Genomic DNA, 19,579 nt, shown 5'->3' on the forward strand with positions numbered 1-19,579 from the left:
GATGGAGAGGCTCAGTCCAGCTTAGAGAATCCTGCTGTTGTTCAGTCATGCCTGACTCTGTGGCCCCATTTGGGGTTTTCTTGGCAAAGATACTGGAGTGGTTTGTCATTTCCTTCTCTAGCCACTTTTACAGATGAGGGAACTGAGGCAAACAAGGTTAAGTGACTTGCCCAGGATCACATAGTAAGTGTCTAAGGCCATGTTTGAACTCAGGAAGATGAGTCTAACTTCAGGCCTGGAAGTCTATGCACTATGGCACCACCTAGCTGCCCAGCTTAGATAATCAAGGGAAGCTTTATAGAAATGGCATTCCAGGTTGGCCTTGAAAAATCGTTAGAATTTCAATAGACTGAGATCATGGGATTATAGATTTTTAGTTGGAAGGGAAAATAAAAGCCACCTAGTCCAATGCTTTCATTTTACAGATTAAGAAATAATCTCAGAGAGAGTTAAGATCTGTCCAATGTCTGACACAGAGCAGAGCCAGGATTCAATTTCAGTTCTTCTAATCTCAGGCAATGTCCTTTCCTCTACTATGTGATATAAGCTGTAGAACATACAGCCTTCATCAGTGAATAAGGCAGCATGAAGACACAGATAATACATTCAATCTACTGAAATATTTGCATTAAGAAGCAGAATTACACAAAATGTTTATTTATGTGTACATAATAAATAAATGATAAACAAAATACAGGAAAAGGAAACATTCAGAAATTCCAAATACTAAAGTGCTTTTAAACATAAAAAAAGACCAAGGATAGGTCTGATCTCATAATACTGCTATACAGATATCGTAGAATTTTAAAATATTTCCTATGGCATTTCACAAAATACTCTACTTTCAGGAGAAAAGGGAAATGGAGAACATGGCTGTATTTATACAACTTGAGTTGTCTAAATTCTGTTATGTCAAATCCCATTCAGAAGTTTACAAAATTATTGCATATCAGCCAGGAAATAAAATGTGGTCTAAAGCCACATCCATAGCGAAAGGAGGGAAGTATCCTGTAGTCCATAAAGCTGTGTTGATCTTGTCTCCATTTAAAAGACCTATATTTCTTTAATAATTCAGAATGGGTATTTCAGACCAAACCTCCTGGCATACAATGTGTTCGACTGAGTTAAGTGTCCACTATCAGTAAGATGCCTGAGAAACTCTGTACTATCACTTGCCACCAGTTCTCCGAAGAGCAAGCAAAATCTTCCTCCACTTGAATCAACTCACGTGCTTTTTACTGAACTCTTTCCATTCTAAAAGTAGTTGGAAGTTTTTCTAAATTACTAATTTGTCCTTAGCAGCTTTGAAGCTTGGAAAGGAAGTTGTATTGACCTATCTGATCCTGACTCCATGAATAGAAACAAGTACAAGTACAAGTACAACTCAATATACTTCATCTTGGGCGATTTTTAATGTGAAAAATTCTAATGCTAGATATGCAAAGGTCCACAAGTGCGTTGAGAAGGCCCGCTGGAAGTTACATTCCTTCTGAGGCTCCCTCATTCCTCGTTCCCATTGTCCGTTGCCTTTCTTATTGATGCAATGAGCTTTCCTAACATGATCCCAGCATCCAAGACCTTCATTGTGCTTTCTTTTTCTCCTGTTTTGCTGTCCTGGAGAGATCAATAGCAATGTCTTCTGAGCTGTCCATGAGGCTGACTTTTTCAGAGCTCAGCTGAGGCTCTCCGTGCTTTGATTTCAAGTCTTCCTCTGGGTGTTCATAACCCCAGTTTTCTGATACTTTTTCTTCACCTGCTGATTTTCTCATCACATCCATGGATTTTTTGTGCATCCCTTAGAAAAAGACATAGAGACTTAGAGCTGGAAGGAAACTTAGAAATCTTACAGTCTAAACTGATCATTTTACAGGAAGAAACTGGGACCCAAATATTTTTAAAAGTCAGCATTGTTATCATTTTCAGCAGCAGCAGCATCATAAAATCAACCAAATTGTTCAATAAGGTAGGGAAAGGCTTTATTATCATAGTTGGCTTTACAAGTTGATGATCACCTATCCAGCATAATTTAAGGGGTATTAGGATGGCTTCTCTGCCCCTAAAAACTACTTACTCCAAAATTTAAAATTCTACCACTAGAGATTCTTTCCCATGTACTCTTTAATTTCCCAGTTTCTTGATTCAAGACCTTTATTTAATTTCCCAGACTCCAGGCCTTTCCTCCCTGATATGATGTTAGCTGAAAAATGTTTGATAAAGCAAAAAAGCCTTTTATTTGGCCAAGATCACACAGCTGTTAAGTGTCAGAGCACCCAAATCTTCTCTAAACCATACTACTTTTATGCATATTTACTGTACAAAAATGTATTTATTGTAAAACGTTTTTTTTCCATGCCATGCAATTCAAATATAGATGTCTTATCTGTCACTTAAAAAAAAAAATGGTTAGACTTCCCAGGGGGTCCTTTACATTCCAATGAGGGATTTCTAAAATTCGAAAAACTAAAATTCAGAATCATGAGATATTTTAAGGCTGAAACAAACTTGAAAGATCATATAATCTAACCCCCTCTTTTTGTTTTTCTAGATGAAGAAACCTAGACCAGAAAAGTGGTTTTTTTCTAAAGTCACAAAGCCAGATGGTTCTTGATACTGGGCTAGACATAAAGTGTCCTGACTATACAATAGACTATTTTAAGTCATTCATAAAAAATATTAATTTATAATTTTTTTGAATTTTATGCACTTATTGAATTTCTTATAATATAGATATGCCTTACCAAACATACATAATGAGAAAATCTGGATTTTCCCAAAAGAGATGATTATTCACCTTTTTCAAAGTGCTTTACCATAGAACTCCTTTAAATAGTAAGCTTCTTAAGTGCACTTAAAATGATATGGTTTTATAAATTCAATTTACCTATATCTGTCATATAAAGTGTATAGCTCTTTTATTTTTAAGTCTGAAAAATAAATCATTAAGTTCACAACACAAATTAACATCAAGAATGTGTTTATACAATTAAAGAAATGAAAATAATTCAAGGCAAAAGAAATTCTTACAATTAAACACTTTTAAAACCAGAAGGGGCATATTGCATTACCTTAAGTAAATTTTTCTAACTCTTTTGGCTGTTTTTTTAATCTATAAAATGAGTCGGTTGGATTGAGTGTTCTCTAAAATGGCTTCTTTTTTTAAGCTAGGTATTTTCCAGGTGCCAGTTTGTCAGAGGCAACACCCATTCAATAACTAAAGGCTATTCTTATGAATGGAGGCCCAAAATGGTCTAGTTTGCCTTCACAAGTGAATCAGTCTGGGGGTGTCACTTAACTGGACTCCAATGACTCTGGAGGGGAGAGTGCGGCTGATGACCTTGCACAGCTCTGCCTCACTCAAATCCAATTCACTTGCAAGTCAAGACATCACCCTTCTGATATCATTGGTTCTCTTTGAGAATGAAGGGTGAACAACAACAAAATGACTTCTAGTTATAGAAGTTATAGAAGGATTATTTCACAAGATACTTTGATTAAATTCGGTGCATTATTCCTTTATGCTTCACTATCAAGTCAATTATCATTTTATAAATGCATACAATTTTCAGGGCAATAGTTAAACATACACATTATTTTTCTTTCATAAATCCTACCTAAGATGGTGTTAGTAACATTAGCTCTTCAATATTTAGCCAATTCTTTCTTACCAAGTAACCATGGAGCACAGGAGCCCACCAACCCACTCTTGGCAGAGTTGATGATAGATTCAGGGAGTGGTATGGAATGTCTCACCATGGCACCATAGAGACCGTACTCTGCCATGACACTGCTCCTGCCCCAACATTTTTCTCTCTTTCTCCACTTGGCTCTTCTATTTTGAAACCAGACCTAGGTTGGTATTGGAAAGAAACAAATAAAGCATTCCAAGAAGAAGACAAAAGAGGGGAAAAACATGTGATGATGAATGAAAGGCTATTTTATCTGCATATGGAGTTCTTCTTGAAATGGGATAAAATAACCCAAATTTAATGAAAGTGGATTAAATAGCTAAGGAATTTTTCAGAAGAGATATCCAAAATAACAACTCTGTCTGAAAAGTGATAGCCAATTAAAGCGGCAGCCGGTTTCCCTGGAATTTGTGTACATCCTAAGCAAAAGAGAAAAATTGGGTTGATAATATGAAATATATTTTTCTAGTATATTAACATTTTTAAAGAATATTTCATGATTTTTCAGTTTCATTTAACTTTGGTTTTATTGTTATTCTAGGTTTGGAAGACTTTCTTAGGAAAATGAATATAGAAGTCCCACATATAATTTGACTATTGCTAATGTTGCACATTGAAAATTATTCTTTTTTTTTTTTTAACCTAATTGAGGATTCCAAAGGAACATCTCACAGGAAGCAAAATTAAGAGCCCTGGTCTGGGCTTTCGGTCAATCAGATAAAGTCACCCTTAACTGGGTTCAAATTTGAAGAGATACAATAGTAAGGAATTCAAGATATCATTTATAAAGGAAGACATCAGTATCTGGCATTAAATTATACCTGTGTGCTTGTATCTCTCTTTAGAACATGTTAAAAAGTGGAAATGAATTAACGTTTGTGTGTATATTTAAGGAGATATCTGTATATTTTAATCTGGGAAAGGAGAACCTAAACTCAAATACCTGTATTCTGTCTTCTGGAAGCTCAGTTTTTAGAGCTAACATTTCCCTGGCATACACATCTGGATAATGTGCCTCATTGAAAGCCTTTTCCAATTCTTCCAGTTGGTGAGCAGTGAAAACTGTCCTACAGGAGACATGCATATGAATATATAGGTATGGGAAAAACTTAGCTGTTCACCTATGTTGTACTCTTTCTTCCCTCATCCCTTCCCTATTCCACTCTGTTAAAAACCTAGTAATTCATCCTCCCATCCACCAGTCTCCCCATCCCACCCCACCTCCCCCCCTACTGAAATCTTTTCTAGCACTAGACAAGATTTCTTGAAAATTTTAAAGGTTTAATTCTTAGGTTCTCTTCAATGAGTTCCATTCTATTATTCCAGTGATCTTGAGTAAGATAACAAAAAAAACCTACCTCCTCAAACCTTCTCCTAAATGTACTATAAAAGAGACAGCCCATGTCTTCTGAAGCTGATATCATTCCTGTCATCCACCTAAGAGATGTTTCAATTCTTTTCAGTATAATGCCTATGTCTTCTCCATTGTAAACTGTCAAATATTTGCATCCAACCCAGGTCCTGGCTATGTCTATGAAGAATTACAATAATAAGAACTCCAAAAAGGAAAAGAAAACAGTGTCTGTTATTAAACTATACCTATGCCGCCGCTTCTTCCTCTTAATATGTGATGTGGGTGTCTTCAGTTCATTTTTGTCTTCAGACAGACTGTCCTCATCTATTAACATTTGGAGAAAATAAAAAAATATGTGCTTTAAATTTGAAATTATTGTTCAAATTATGTATATGTTTTGATTGCATATACTGAGATTATTAACTAGGCAAAAGAACTGGGTAACTGTAATACATCATTTATATGTATACATATATGCTTAAATACCTTTATAGTATAGAGACAGATACCTATTTATAGATACAGAATTCTCAAGGAGGTCCCAGTTTCCAGGTATTCCTCCCAAAGATAGTAGATTCTTGGGCTAGTTTGGTTGTCCTGGATAATTCTAAAGCAAAGAAAATCCAACCTGCTCAATCATGAACAATAACTAGAGTTGGTCCACTTGTGACTGGCCCCAAGGCAAGAAGATGAAAGGAGTTACTTCCTCTGGAGACCTCAGTCCCCCACACTTCACACCTGGTATCTCTCCACTGACCAGTGCTGAATGGCAGGACCGTAATCACTTTACTGAGCCCACCTCAGAGTCCCCATCGCTGGGGCACATTGCTCTTTTTGGCCCTGATCTTCTCTTTCCAGCTCTCATCTGTGTCCATGTATGTCTCTAGTATGAATTGCCCACAATCCTGAAAAGGCAACACTGATTGTTGAAAAAAAAAAAACTCTTCTGTACTATTCCACCCAAGGGCATGATTGAATAATGACCAGAATAACTAACATTTATATGTTTCTTTAAGGTTTGCAATGCACTTTATAAATATTATCTCATTTGAGCTAAGCTTATTATCACATCTGCAAACACAAGTGAGTAGATGCTATTATTCTCATTTTTCAGATTAAAAAAAAAGAAAACTCTGAGGCAGACAACAGTAAGGTGACTTGTCCAGAGTCACACAACAAGTAATGTCCAAGGCTGAATTTGAACTCAGGTCTTCAGCTTTATCCACCGTGCCACCTAGCTGACCTACCACCAGCTTTGTCTGGCTATCAACTTAAAGATGAGCGATGGAAGAAAGCAGAGGGAGTCAGGCAGCACGGCATAATGGAAAGAACGTTGGATTTGGAATCGGAAGACTTGATATGGTTTAGTGAAAGAACCTGAGATGCAGTCACAGAATTTCAGTATCTCAGAGGTGGACAGGACCTCAGAGGTCATTGAGAGCAACTTTTACTTGAATAAGAACCCCTCGTACCCAAGTGGCTGCCCAGTCTTTGCTTCATCAAGGGAATCAGAGAACCTGTGCTCAAATCCTTGTTCTGCTCCTTATTTGCAAGTTATCTTCCTTCTCTAGGCTTTAATTTTCTCAACTATAAAATGAAAGCTCCAGACTAGATATTCCTTTCTGCTCCTAAATCCTATGAAGAAAAAGCTTGCTCCTCCCCATCCTATACCCATCTAGGCATGAACTTTTCATTCCAGGTTTCTACTATTTTCTAAGTGAGAAAACAGTAAAATCACTGAAATAGCTGACATCTTATCAGATAAACCTTATATATAGAAAGATCTACAAAGGGAGCAATCTACTGAGTGTCTTTCCTGGGGAGATTATGAGATCCCCTAAATGGAACTTTTAGACTCTCCTAAAAGCACTAGTCAAATAGTGAATGTTAAGGGAGTCCAAGGACAGCAATGGATGAAATAGATGTAAATAAGACACCAAAAGAAAGGAAAGTCATGACTAAGTAAAGACAAAATCCTATCACAGTGGTGGTGGTTATTTTTTTTAATCTCCCTTGGGATATAGGAATTCATCAATGTAAAAACTCCCCCCACTAATACAAATCAGGAACTGTCTATGTAGTCACAGAGCTGCCTTAGGCATGGAGAAGTTACATGGATGACTTGTCCAAATTCAAGTGGCTAATAATATGTGCCGCGGCAGAATTTGAACTTGGGTCTTCATGATTACGAAGCTATCATAGACTAGAAGAATGAACTCAAAAGATGAAGGAATGAGGTATGGCGGAACTGCCACATGTAAGGGAAAGAAGCAACACTCAATGAAACCAGGGATTTGTCAGAAGTACCAGTGTAATTAAGCAAGTAGCTGTATTAATAGCAAGAGTACAAGGAATGCCAGGGCTGCTTCCTCTTCCTGACTGAAAAGTCAGGACTTTCAGAAGAGAGAGTGCTTGCCAGCAGAGGACTGCCAAAAGAGGGCAGAGGGAGAAGATCTTCTGACTATGATAGTCTCAAAGAGCCCAGCCCACAAGCCCACTCATTTCCCTAACCCTGACTAACATCAGTTTCCTCAGGTCTCATGACCCTACTTGGGAGACACACAGTCTTGTTCAGAAAAAAAAAACACCAAAGCCCAGGGCTGGCCTAGATTGAGGATTTCTGTACCAGGAGACTGAAGCTAAAATGAGAAACAGCTAAAATTTGCATCTCTGCAGGATCTTGACCTCAGACTCTAGGGGAGCAGAGAGGAAAAGTTCAAAAATACATTTTCACCTCGGGGAGCGGCTCCAGCCCCAGAAGAGGTTAGCCTCTAGGCAGAGGTTAGAGAAAAGAATTTATGTGGCAAGATCATGAGGGAGAATAGCAGAACCTAAGAAAGGAGAGAGAAAAGGTTGCAGGATTTAAATAGCACTAAGTGGGTCTCTTTGGTTTAGGTTTGTGAGAAATATTAAATGATCTAAGCATCTGTTTCAGATTAAAAAACAAAACAAAACGAGATTAAGTGCCATGTCCAAGGTCACATAAAGAGTGGAGTCAGAATTTGCACTCAGGTCCTCTGAATACAAATCCAGAGTTCCAGGCATTGCAACACCGCCCCTAGATAGAACTGGCCATTTGCCCTCTCCTCCTGAATACTCTACCCTTTCTCTGGATCTGGAGAGAAGAGAAACAGAGAAATTTGCCAAAAACTGAAACTCAGGAAGATGTATCTTTTGTCTCAAAGTGAGGGAAGTGAAAGGGGTGAGGGGCAATAGTAAAAGTTGTGGAAAAGGGTTGGTTTTTTTTTTTTTTTAACCCTTTAAGCCCTAGGCTGAGAGAAGTCTAGAGTGAACGAATGGTCCCGCGGGAGGCATGCACAAGTTACCCGAAACGCTTTCCTTGGGCTTTTCAGAGCCCAGCAGGTATCGCTGGTGATGCTCGTGACGCTGGTGATGGGGGTCCGGTCCCCGGGGCTGCAGGAAGGGGATGTCCGTGAGCAGCAAACAGGGGGTCCCACCAGCCGGGGGCTGCTGCGCTGCGAAGCCACAGAAGAAGCCCAGACCTAAGGGCAAGGAGCCCCCGGGTAGAGAGGTCCCCCCAACTCCAGCTCCAGTCCCAGGACCTGGCCCCAGCCCAGTACCAGAGGGGACCTGGCATCCTGAGCCAGCCCCAGGACCACTGGGAGGTTGCAACTCTGCCTCCAAGCCCAGCAAGTCATTGATGGCAAAGCCTTTGGATCGTAAACTGAGAGAAGCCTTCTCATGTCCCGGGCCAATGGGCACCAGCGCCTTGCCCTTGGTTTTGCCATCTGAGCTCGCATCTCGGCCGGTCATGGCTTCGCCCTTCCCTCCCTGGCTTGTCTGTTTGGGGTAGCTTCTGCAGGATCCCGAATACAGATGGAAGAAGAGCGAAGTCGGTCCAGAGCTTTTTATCTGCGTCCTGGGGCCAGTGAAGCAGGGCAGGGGGTGGGGAAGGAGCTTGGCCTCCAATCAGGTCGGGGAAGGGTCCTGTCGCTTTAGGGTCGTCCCGTGCTTTCAATTCCAGAAGATTAATTACTCCCAATTTCCCCACAATCTGATAATACACCTTCCCTTCTCTAGCTCAACTCCCAGCTGCTTCCCCCCTCAGCTCCCAGCTACTACCTCCCCTTCGGAAGTCCCATCCCCCTTTCCCAGGGTCACTTTTTCCTTACTTTCCTCCTCCTTCCCCTTACACGTCCCCCTGCCCAGCTGTCATCTCCTTTCTGGTCCCTTCAATCTGTCCGGGCCAAGCCCGCCCCTCCTCCTACAAACACTGCAGGCTTGGGGGTGGGAAGTGGGGGTGGGGTGGAGTTTCACTTCATTTTACCTCTTCGAAAGAGTAAACCTCAGCTCTACAAACAGTTGAATGTCCACCCCCTCCTCTCCCTGGGACCAATACACCTTGCGTTCTCTTCTGAGACTTCACCTCGAGTTTACAAGGCTTCAGTGCCAAGTCTTTGGTCAGGCTATTCTGATCGAAAACCGTTAACGCCAGATTTACGAGGCTCACTAGCTCTCTCTCCGCCCCCCCTAAAAAATCCCCCAAAATATCCCTAGGTGTTTCCGCCGAGATGTTCATCTGTCTGTCTCCCCGAAGGGAAGGAGGTGGTGGGTGGGTTTCTCTCATTTAGCTCTCTCGCTCCCCAAGCGAAACTGGGTCTTGCTGGTTTGCACAACTCTCCCTTGTCCCCAAGGCTCAAGGCTGAGATTTTTTTTTTTTCTTACTTCAGTTAGCTGGGTCCTTCTCAGTCAATTCTTCCCTAGACCCCAGAAGCTAACGAAAAGGGAAACAGGGTACAATGGGGTTAAACTGAGGGATGGGGAACCTGAGAGTTCCCCGCATCCCAGCTCCTAACACCCTCAGGCTCTCTGGGTTGAAAACCCAACATCTCGCCTTCTTTTGGTTCTTTTTTCGAGAGGGACGCTCTCCATTAGTGCCTGCATTTTCATGGGCCTTTCGAAAACTCCCATGGATAGAGGATTTTGGAGAGAGAAAAATTCGAAAACTTCAAACTTTTTTTAAAAATTCCTACACGTTATCTGCACACGTGCCACTTCATAGGAAAACATGATTTTCAAATAAGCCTAATCATTCTGTCCTCCAGTATTTGCCATAGCCTAATTGGTCTTGGCAAATCTCTCCCCAGTCTAATACAACCTCTCCAAACAGCTGCCAAAATGTTTTCCTAAAGCTTAGTTCTGACCATGTCATCATCCCTTTACTCAATAAACTCCAGTGGCTCCTTATTATCTTTTGACTGGAATAAAAACAAATGCCAATTGAGAATTTAGACCTCTTTACAATCTTTTCCTTCAAACCTTCACAGTCTTCTCCTCTCCTCAACCATACTGCTTAACTTGCCATTTTTCACATAAAGATCTCTCTCCCCCCCTTCCTTCTTTCCTCCCTCCCTTCCTTCTTTCCCACAGCTCTATTTTGTATCTCTCTTTCCCAAACCCTCGAAGCCTTCCCTCCAAAGAACTGAACAGAATATAATGAAATGGAATTTTATGTAAGAAAATGTGGACAAGTTCAAGTTTCTTTCCTCTGTTGACTTCTTAGCTTTCCTCTCACTGACCTACCCACTCTCCCCACCATCCCATCTCCCTAACAGGAGGCACCTAGTAGTTGCACCCACCCTCAGCTCTGCAACAAAAGAAGAGAGGAGAGAATGTGTGGTGTAACCTTATCCATGTCCAAAAGGGACTCCAGTCTTATTCAGTCCATCAGATCCCAGCTCTTGCACCTGGATTGAAATTCCCTGCTTCATCTGTTTATGCAAACGATTTACAAACAGCTTACATCGACTGCTTTAAAGTAGATCTCTCTTTCCCCCACCTCCCTTTTTTTTTTTTGGTACTTTTCTGCTAAACATGCAGATTAAACAAGGGCCTTCTGATAAAGATAATTACAAGAGGACTACGTATTAACTTTACATTATTAAAGAAAGACCCAAATCTCCCTTCGCAAGCTGTTCCTGGGATTAGAAAAACAATAACTTTCATTTGGGATAATTGTAATTTGAATTGCTTGGGTTTAGGATTGGCTTTTGACGATTACGTTTGGCCGGAAAGGGAGGCAGGAATTTCTTTTGAGAAGCTTTACTTTGCTGTATTCAGGTGTAAGAGATGCAGTCAGGTCCCTGCAATCAGCTCTTAGAGGAATGTCAGGAACCTAATTATATGATTTTTCCCACCCAAATTTTGGGTCACTTTCAGCAGCAGATAAACTATGACCAAATCATTATTTAAAACCACGACTCGTCCGATGAGCTATGTGACAGGGCGCTTCAGTTTAAGCAGGAGAGTGTGCATGCTCCCGTGCCAGTTCTGGGTGAAGGGTAAACCTCATCAGGTTTAGGATGGTTTAGATATGGACTTCAAGAAATGCCCCAGAAATATTACCTGCGGAAACAAAACTCACTGCCCGGGCAACGTGGGTTGGGGCATCTCAAGACTCGTAGGTGGGGACATAAAGATTTGGTTTTCCTTCCTTTAGGGCATCTAAATCATCAAAGAGAACAGACAGAGACTGCAGATGTCCAGAAGTATGGGTCCCATTCCCTGGACTTGGAGTCGAATCGCTAGCCAATTCGTTGTTGACTTTAAGCTAGTCACGTCCCTTTCCTGGGCTTCAGTTCCTCCGAGCCTAAAATGAGGACGATGGATTAGGTGCTTTCTGTGGTCCCTTCGAGTTCTCATTGTCTGTGCTTTTGTTTTACGTCGGTTATCACAGATGCAGCTCATCCCAGCCACTCCCTGAGGGGAGGAGGGAAAGAGAGAGACAGACACAGAGAAAGGGACCCAGACACTCAGAGAGAATGAATGAGGATTCTGTATTCATACCATCTTTTCCTATCTTTTCTCACCCACGCTCCCCACCCCTGACGAGGTAGCGCTTCTCCCAGCGGGCTCCCTGATAGCCCGGCAGAGAAAGCCGACCACATTCACTTTTCAAGTTGCGCTGGAGTCCAGTCCCAGTGAGAGGACCGCCCGAGGAGACTTTCACTGTTAAACTAAGAGCAAATCTCTCACAGAAATTGGAAGTGCTAATCCGGCCACCAGCCCCCAACAAATTTCCCATTCGGCCGATGTTAGTGGCTAAAACCCTAATTTTTTGACATCGCCCAGAATCAGCTTAATTTTAGCAGTTTACGCGGAGGCTCAGCTGCCGCCAAGGATGATGAAGCTTTTAACTATGCATATGGTGGAGTCATTTGGAAAGTTTGGGATAAAGCGTTTATAATTGCTCGTAATCAGTTTAGGGAAACATAAAAGCCGAAAACGGGGAGAAAGCCTGCTACAGGGGAATAGGAATAAGAGTTTAAATCCCCCTGTATTCTAAATAGTTGCCTGGGCTACTTCCTGGCCACGTGCGCGGATTGGGGATCCGCGCTGGGCACCCCGAGCAGAGGGAAGACAGGGTGGGGGCTAGTTGATGCCTTCTTCAGAAACTAGGATCACTCCTTCGTTCGAAACACAACACATGCACCTCCACACTCTGAGAGTGCTTGTACACTTTTTATTTGATTTTGTTTTATTTTATTTTGGAATAAATCTGTTAAGGGATATCTTGATCTATGCTCATCAGATAGGATTATATGGGATTAAACTAATCAGTAAATGTTTCTCCGCTCATTATTTTCCCGGGAAGATTTTCAACCCCATTCTCCAACGCCAACGATTATTAATCCCCTAAAGAATATGGCATTTTAAAAATCACTTTTCGCTCTAATTTCTTAGTCCAGGCCCACCCCCGGAGCAGACCTCCGGGAAGAGAATGAACCTTCCCGGTGAGTGTTGCTGAAAGCCAACATTCTAGGCTGGCCATCTACTCCAGAGCAGCAGGCTCCATAGGATCCACAGATGTCCTAAATCAAATCCCATGGTTCCTTACACCTTCTGGGTCCCTCAGTCGCTAAATGCACCGCACTCACTGGGCCTTCAATCATATACAGAATCATAGCTGTTGGGACTCCCAGTGGGAAGTCTCCTAAACCTATATGGGAACAAAACTCCACTCATCAGAGCATCATCGGATTTTCAGGGCCTGAAGAATGTCAGTGAAGCAGTATCTACTATTTTTCAAGGTACCTCATTCTACTGGAGAAGAGTTTTAATGGTTAAGAATTTTTCCTTCCATCAAACCCAAATTTTTCTTTTTGCTCGCTGTTCCTGCTTCTGCCCAAGAGGCCAAATAGAACAAATCGAACCATCTTTCAAATAACTGTGGATCAAATACATTTCACTACTGTCCCTCCAAATCTTTCTGTTTCTGAAACAATGACTTCTTTAAAAAATAAGGGTATAACTTAAGGAATCCCACATAACTTTCTAGCTACTTGTCATTGTGGGTATGCAGGTGATGATATATGTGGAGGGAGAAGTGGATGAGGAGAAGTCAGTGGGAGAACAAGGAGGAGAAGAAAAATTTCCCATAGTTATGTTACATTGGTTACAAAATTAGGTTCAACTTCCAGGTACCACCACCAGCACTGTGAAGTCAAAATTCCCTCAATTTCTTTCTTGGAGTCCTAGAAGGCTATTGAAAGAGTAGTAAATCAGTACTTATCCTTTCCTCAGTGTTTTTGGATGCCGGTTAAAATGGGCATCCAGTGCAGTCTCGGAGTAAAGAGACACAAATGACTAACATTTCTTCTGAAGACATGTAGATTTGGGTGGGGGGGACCCATAAGAATCATACAACAAAACACCTTCCCCTTACAAAAGAGGAAGCAAGTGAAGAAAGCAAAGTGACTTGCCTAGGATCAAGTAAGAGTTGCTGCCAAGCAGTAAGCCTCAGTCTCTTTCTCTCCTCAGTAAAGGTTGTTCTCACATTATATCCAGTGTCCCAAAAGTCTTAGTGCTATTTTAAGCCATTAAAGCTTTTTTTTAAAAAAGCTACTTAAGCTTTAATGGCTTAAAACTGTCCAAAAGCTTCTAAACACCCTGTATCTTCACAGAAACCACCATGACCCCAAGGAAGTCTCTGGGTACTCATTGAAAAAAATTAAATTTTATTTAATTCAACCAACATTTATTAAGTGCCTGCTGTGTTGAGGATACTTTATAAGTTGCTAAAGATACTGAGAAATAAACTCACTGCCTTTACAGTCTAATGGGGCGTGCCGTGGGGGGAGAATGAAAAAAATAAATATAATGCCAAGTAGAATGTGATAGAGGTCAAAGGAGAAATCCAGATAAACTATTCAAGGATATGGAGAGAGAGAAAAAATACTTTCAGATAGGAGGATTTAAAAATTTCTTCATGGAGGAGGTGGCACCTGACCTGGGCCTAAAAGAAAAGACGGATTTTATCAGGTAAATACATGGTGTACAGGCTGAGTTGCAGAGAAGCTTGTAGCATTCTAATTGACTGAGACAAATGTTAAAGAAGAGGAGGGTAATTTAAAAATAAAAATATGTTGTTTTATTGGAATGGCATTGAATATATAAATTAGTTTAGGTAAAATTGTCATTTTTATTATATTGACCCTGCCTACTCATGAACAATTTATATTTCTCCATTGTCATCTAATTAGATGTATAAATCTAAGTTTTTTTATAATAGCTCCTGGGTTGGGTATACAACCAGGTATTTTAATGCTGTCTTGAGTTATTTTAATGGGGTATCTTTTACTATTTCTTCTTGCAGAGTTTTGTTTGTGAGACATAGGAATGCTGACAGTTTATGTGGATTTATTTTATATCCTGATACTTTGCTAAAATTGTTAATTGTTTCAACTAACTTTTTAGTTGAATCTTTAGGATTTTCCAAGTAGATTTGCAGTTTCAGGTGCAATCATCTTTTTTTATTATTATACAATGTTATGGAAGTGCTCGCTTTGTTCCATAAAGTAAAAATAAAAATATTTTTTTTTAAAAAAGATAGGTTGGAGAGAGATTATGGGAAATCTTCAATGCCAGGTGGAGAAGTTTATATTTTATTCTAGAGAACAAAGGAACTGATGAATGTTTTTGAGCAGGGATGTGATACGGTAACACCCAGGCATTAGACAGGTTATTTTGGCATCTGATAAGAGGATAGATAGGAAGCAGCAGAGAACAGAGGCAAAGAAACATGCTAAGAAGCCAATGTAATAGTTGAAATGACAGGTGATAAGGGTATAATCTAGAAGGATAATAATGTGAGTGGTTAGGAAGGGAGGATTTGGAGATAATTGTGAGCCAAGAATCAATAAGATTTAATGACTGATTGAATGTAGTGGGTGAAAAAGATGGAAGAATCAAAGAAGACTTGGCTGGGCAGGCCATCCACAGCCATAGAGAAAAAGCATAGAGTGGAAGATTATGAGTTCAATTTGGGCCATGTTGAGTTTAACATGCTAATAGGATACCCAGAAAGAGATCTCCAGCAAGCAATTGGAAATGTGGAAATCTGGAAATAGTTCAGAAAGAGACTAGTTAGTACTAGATATATAAATCTAAGAGTCATCTGTGAAGAGATGATAATTGAATGCATGAAAATGACTGATTTTTTTTTACAAATAAATTTATTTTTAGTTTGTAACATTTACTTCTGTAACTTCCCTCCCTTTCCCCTTCCCCAAGAAGGTGTGCAATCTAATATAGGCTCTACATATACATTCTTATTAAACATATTTTCACATTAGTCATGTTGTATAGAAGAATTGGAACATATGGGAGGAACTGTGAGAAAGAAAAAAACCAAACAAAAAAGAAAGGAAATAGTATGCTTCGATCAGCATTCAGGTTGAGATTATTAAGGGATAGAATATATTCTACATAAAAAAGAGAATCTAGAACAGATCTTAGGAGACATTTTCCTGATAAAGGGAGGGAGGAGTATGGAGAAGTAGTGAAAAGAACTGACTAGAAGGTGGATAAAGAGACAAGAGAGGTCTATGGTGTGAAAAGTAAAGGCATCGAAAGGCAAAGGCATTGACTATAATAGATAGCATTATTTAGTGATTTATAGCTTATAAAGCTTCCCCATATTATCTCATCTGAGTCTCATAAAAATTCTGAGCAAAAAGTACCACAAGTATGTAGTATTATCCCCATTCTATAGATGAGGAGACTGAAACTAACATGTTAAATAACCTAATCATGCTCCTTACAGCTAATACATTTTGGAGGCAGGATTCAAACCCAGGTCTCTCTGACTACTAAATTTCAAAGAATCAGTATAATCATAGAAGTCAATGTGAACAAAGAGTCTGTGCCTGCTCAGTTGCTAATTGCCACAAGGAATGGGGAGGGGAAAAGAGACAGAAAATCTGGGAAAAACATTGTCTAACAAAGTCAAGAGAACTGGAATTTCTATCAGAATTTGTTTAGATACACTTTATTTTGAGCTTATTAATGATTTTAGCTTCAAGACTGAAACATATAATATATCTGTGAGTGGGCAGCTACTGACATTTTCTAACATTCATCAGTTAATATGGATCAATTGTTTGCTGATAGGCATAATTATTTGCATGTCAATACCAGCTGAAAAAGTGTCCATTGTTTCTGATTCTTTCAACCCCCACCACCAGGTACCCTAGAGGACTGTCCCCTCCCTTTCAACTCCTTTTTATGTGCTGTCTTCCCCAATGACAAAGGGGCAGGGAGGGGAACTTAGAAAATAAGCTCTTAGAGAGCAGGAACTATTTTTTACTTGCTTGTAACCCCACTGCTTAGCACAGTACCTGACACATAGTAAGAGTTTAAAAAATGCTTATTGAATTATTGACACATTTTAGGAATCTTGACACCCCATTAAACTCCTGTCCTAGCTACTTCTCCATTTTACTATTAAACTCCTAGAAAGAGAGGCAAAGTAAAATGCAGAGTGAGAGCCACCATTTTTACCCAGCTCACCCAACATACCTCCTCTTCAATAACTTAGAAAATATGCCAGACTAAATTCTGATCAAGAAAACGTCACATTTTTCCAGACCAGGGCATCTTAGGAAGATAGACAAAGACTTCAGAAAAAACTGGAATTGAGAAGTATTCTAGCACCTAGGGATGGTAACAAGCTGAGAGTGAAGACCATGGCTGGAAGCACTGGGGCAGATGGAGATCTCAAGGGTTCCATGAATGAGTACTAGGAATAGGAATGATGGGGTTCAGACTCTGGGAGCCTCCTTGAGCTCCCCTTGAGTCTCCCCACTTAACTTGGCTTTTCATACTCAAATTGAGTTCTCCTTGAATCTCCCCACACACTCAGATCTGTGGTCATTGTCTGTTATCTCTTGATTGCCCTACCTGCTTCCCACCTAGGCGCTCCGTTGTCTCCTGATTGCCTCCAGCTGTTTCCAGCCTTTGATCCTCCTTGGATTCCCTCCTTGTACTTCTCCTCAAGACTCTCCCTAAAACCATCCTCCTATCACGCTAGACTACCAGAGCACCTCCAGATCCCTCCAAAAGTCTTTTCTGTATTTAGTTCCCTCTCGCCTCTATGGAGGCACTCAGATGCAATCCAGTTTAGACTCTGTCTAGCTGAGATTCTATCTGGCCCGCTTGTGAATACAAACATTACAAATGCTTAGGCTCCTTAAAAGCCAAGCCAATTTGGTGAATCTTTAATAAATTTTGGGTTTTTGTTGGCATTAGGAAGGCTTGAGTCGAATTCATTCAAGCACGACCTGGACTGTCAGTATTTGGGGTCCCCAACACCCCTAAACCTCATCAGGAACAAATGCCAACTGGCAGCTCTGCCTCCCATTATCCAGTTCCTAGTTGTCCTTCCAGGGCAAAGAAGAGCTGTCAAAATTGCAAGAAGTAGAGACCTTCATTGAGTATGGAGCAAGGAACAAGTTACAAAAACTTAGCTGTGTTGCTCTGAGCAAGAGCTGAGGGGGAGACTCCATTTTAACTTTCAGCCCTGCATATAAACTTGCTGTGGAATAACTAGGGCAGGAAACCAGATCCAAAAGGGAGTCCAGAAGTTCAACTACTTTGAACTTCCTAGTGGGCTAACAGAACAGTAAATGAGTCTAGCAGCAACCTATTGAAACTCAACCACACACAATCCAATAAACCAAAACCTGGGTCAGGAACTTGCAGAGCTCATGCCAGATAAGCAGTAAACAAACCTCTCTCCAAATCACATCACCTTGGAAGCACTGAAAATTTGCAAGTGTCCCAAACAGAGCTGTGAAAACAACAAAAGGACATAAAAAGATAGAAGCTCAGACCGACATTCCTCCTCCCCACCCCCAAAAATGAGCAGACTAAATAAAATCCAAAGTCAAAAAGTGGGCTAGAAGGATGAACAAACAAAAAAGAACCCCATCATAATGAGCTACTATGGTAACAGGGAAGCTCAAGATACAAACACAGAAGAAGAGAATGATTTGAAAACATCTACAAGCAAAATCTCAAATAAAAATTCAGATTGGATACAAACCCAACAAGAATTCTTAGAAGAGTTAAAGAAAGAGATAAAATGAGCAAAGAAAGATTTAGAAGGATAAATAAGAGCAAAAATATATGAGACTTATGTGAGAAAGTTATGGAAAGAGAATTAACAGCTTTGTAAAAGAAGTCCAGAACTTTACTAAAGAAAATAACTCCTTAAAAATTAGAATTGGTCAAATGGAGGCTAATATCTCCATGAGACACCAAGAAATAATAAAAATCAAAAGACTGGAAAAAATAGAAGAAAATATGAAACAAATATGACTGGGAAAATGGATTAAGGAGAGATAATTTAAGAATCATTGGAATACCTAAAAGCCATGAACATAAAAAGAGCCTAGACATCATATACCAAGAAATTATATAGGAAAACTGACCACATAGTAGCACTTAGAATCAATTAGGAAAGGAGAAATAGAAAGAATTCACCAGTCACCTCTTGAAGGAAACTCTCAGATGAAAATTCCCAGGAATCATTTTAGCAAAATCCAGTTAGAAATCTTAACTGTAGACATGAATGGAGTAAACTCATTCATAAAATAAAAAAGGATAGCAGAATGGATTAAAAATCAGAATCTAAAAATATGCTATTTATAAGAAACATGCTTGAAACAGAAGGATATACGTAGAATTACAATAAGGGGCTGGAGAAGAATGTATTTCTTCAGTTAAACTAAAAAAGGCAGTGGTGGCAATCATGGTCTCAGACAAGGCAAAAGCAAATTAGATCTAATTAAAAGAGATAAACAAGGAAGCTACATTTTGCTAAAAAAGTACCATAGACATTGAAGCAATATCAATACTGAACATATATGTACCAAATAGCATAGTATCCAAATTCTTAAGGAAATGTTAAATGAGTTACAGGAGGAAATAGACTGTAACAATGAGTATATTGATGAGTTCTTCAATTTACCCCTCTCAGATCTAGATAAATCTAACCATAAAGCAATTAAGAAAGAAGTTAAGGAGATAGTAGAATTTTAGAAACATTAGATATGATAGACTTCTGGAGATTATTGAATGGGAATAGAAAGAAGTATACCCACCCTCAGCTGTACAATGCACCTTCATAAATATTGACCATGTCTTAGGATATAAAAACCTCACAAATGCAGAAAGCCAGAAATATTAACTATACTTTTTTCTGACTATAATGTAATATAAATTATATTCAATAATG

At 39.9% G+C, this 19,579-nt stretch overlaps 1 protein-coding gene across 1 annotated transcript; it reads right to left on the reverse strand.

The window, feature by feature from the left end:
- Positions 1 to 622: 622 nt before the first annotated feature.
- On the reverse strand, positions 623 to 9,226 carry VSX1 (visual system homeobox 1). Its single transcript, XM_072634637.1, has 5 exons — positions 8,367 to 9,226; positions 5,286 to 5,364; positions 4,630 to 4,753; positions 3,666 to 3,846; positions 623 to 1,795 (listed from the first exon to the last, which is right to left on the reverse strand). The coding sequence occupies exons 1-5, from the start codon at positions 8,812 to 8,814 to the stop codon at positions 1,581 to 1,583; spliced, it is 1,047 nt and encodes a 348-aa protein (XP_072490738.1). The 5' UTR covers positions 8,815 to 9,226; the 3' UTR covers positions 623 to 1,580.
- Positions 9,227 to 19,579: the final 10,353 nt, after the last annotated feature.

The sequence above is a fragment of the Notamacropus eugenii genome, chromosome 1 (assembly GCF_028372415.1).
Source record: "Notamacropus eugenii isolate mMacEug1 chromosome 1, mMacEug1.pri_v2, whole genome shotgun sequence".
Taxonomy (NCBI): domain Eukaryota; kingdom Metazoa; phylum Chordata; class Mammalia; order Diprotodontia; family Macropodidae; genus Notamacropus; species Notamacropus eugenii.

Bases quoted from the DNA above. Each gene is read 5' to 3' on its own strand.
- VSX1 (XM_072634637.1), bottom strand. From the start codon at position 8,814: ATGACCGGCCGAGATGCGAGCTCAGATGGCAAAACCAAGGGCAAGGCG. The intron at 3,847-4,629 runs GTATTTGAGTTT...ATACCAACCTAG, and splicing joins TTCCAGAAGACAGAATACAG to GTCTGGTTTCAAAATAGAAG. The intron at 1,796-3,665 runs GTAAGAAAGAAT...TCTTTTTCTAAG, and splicing joins CTGTGCTCCATGGTTACTTG to GGATGCACAAAAAATCCATG.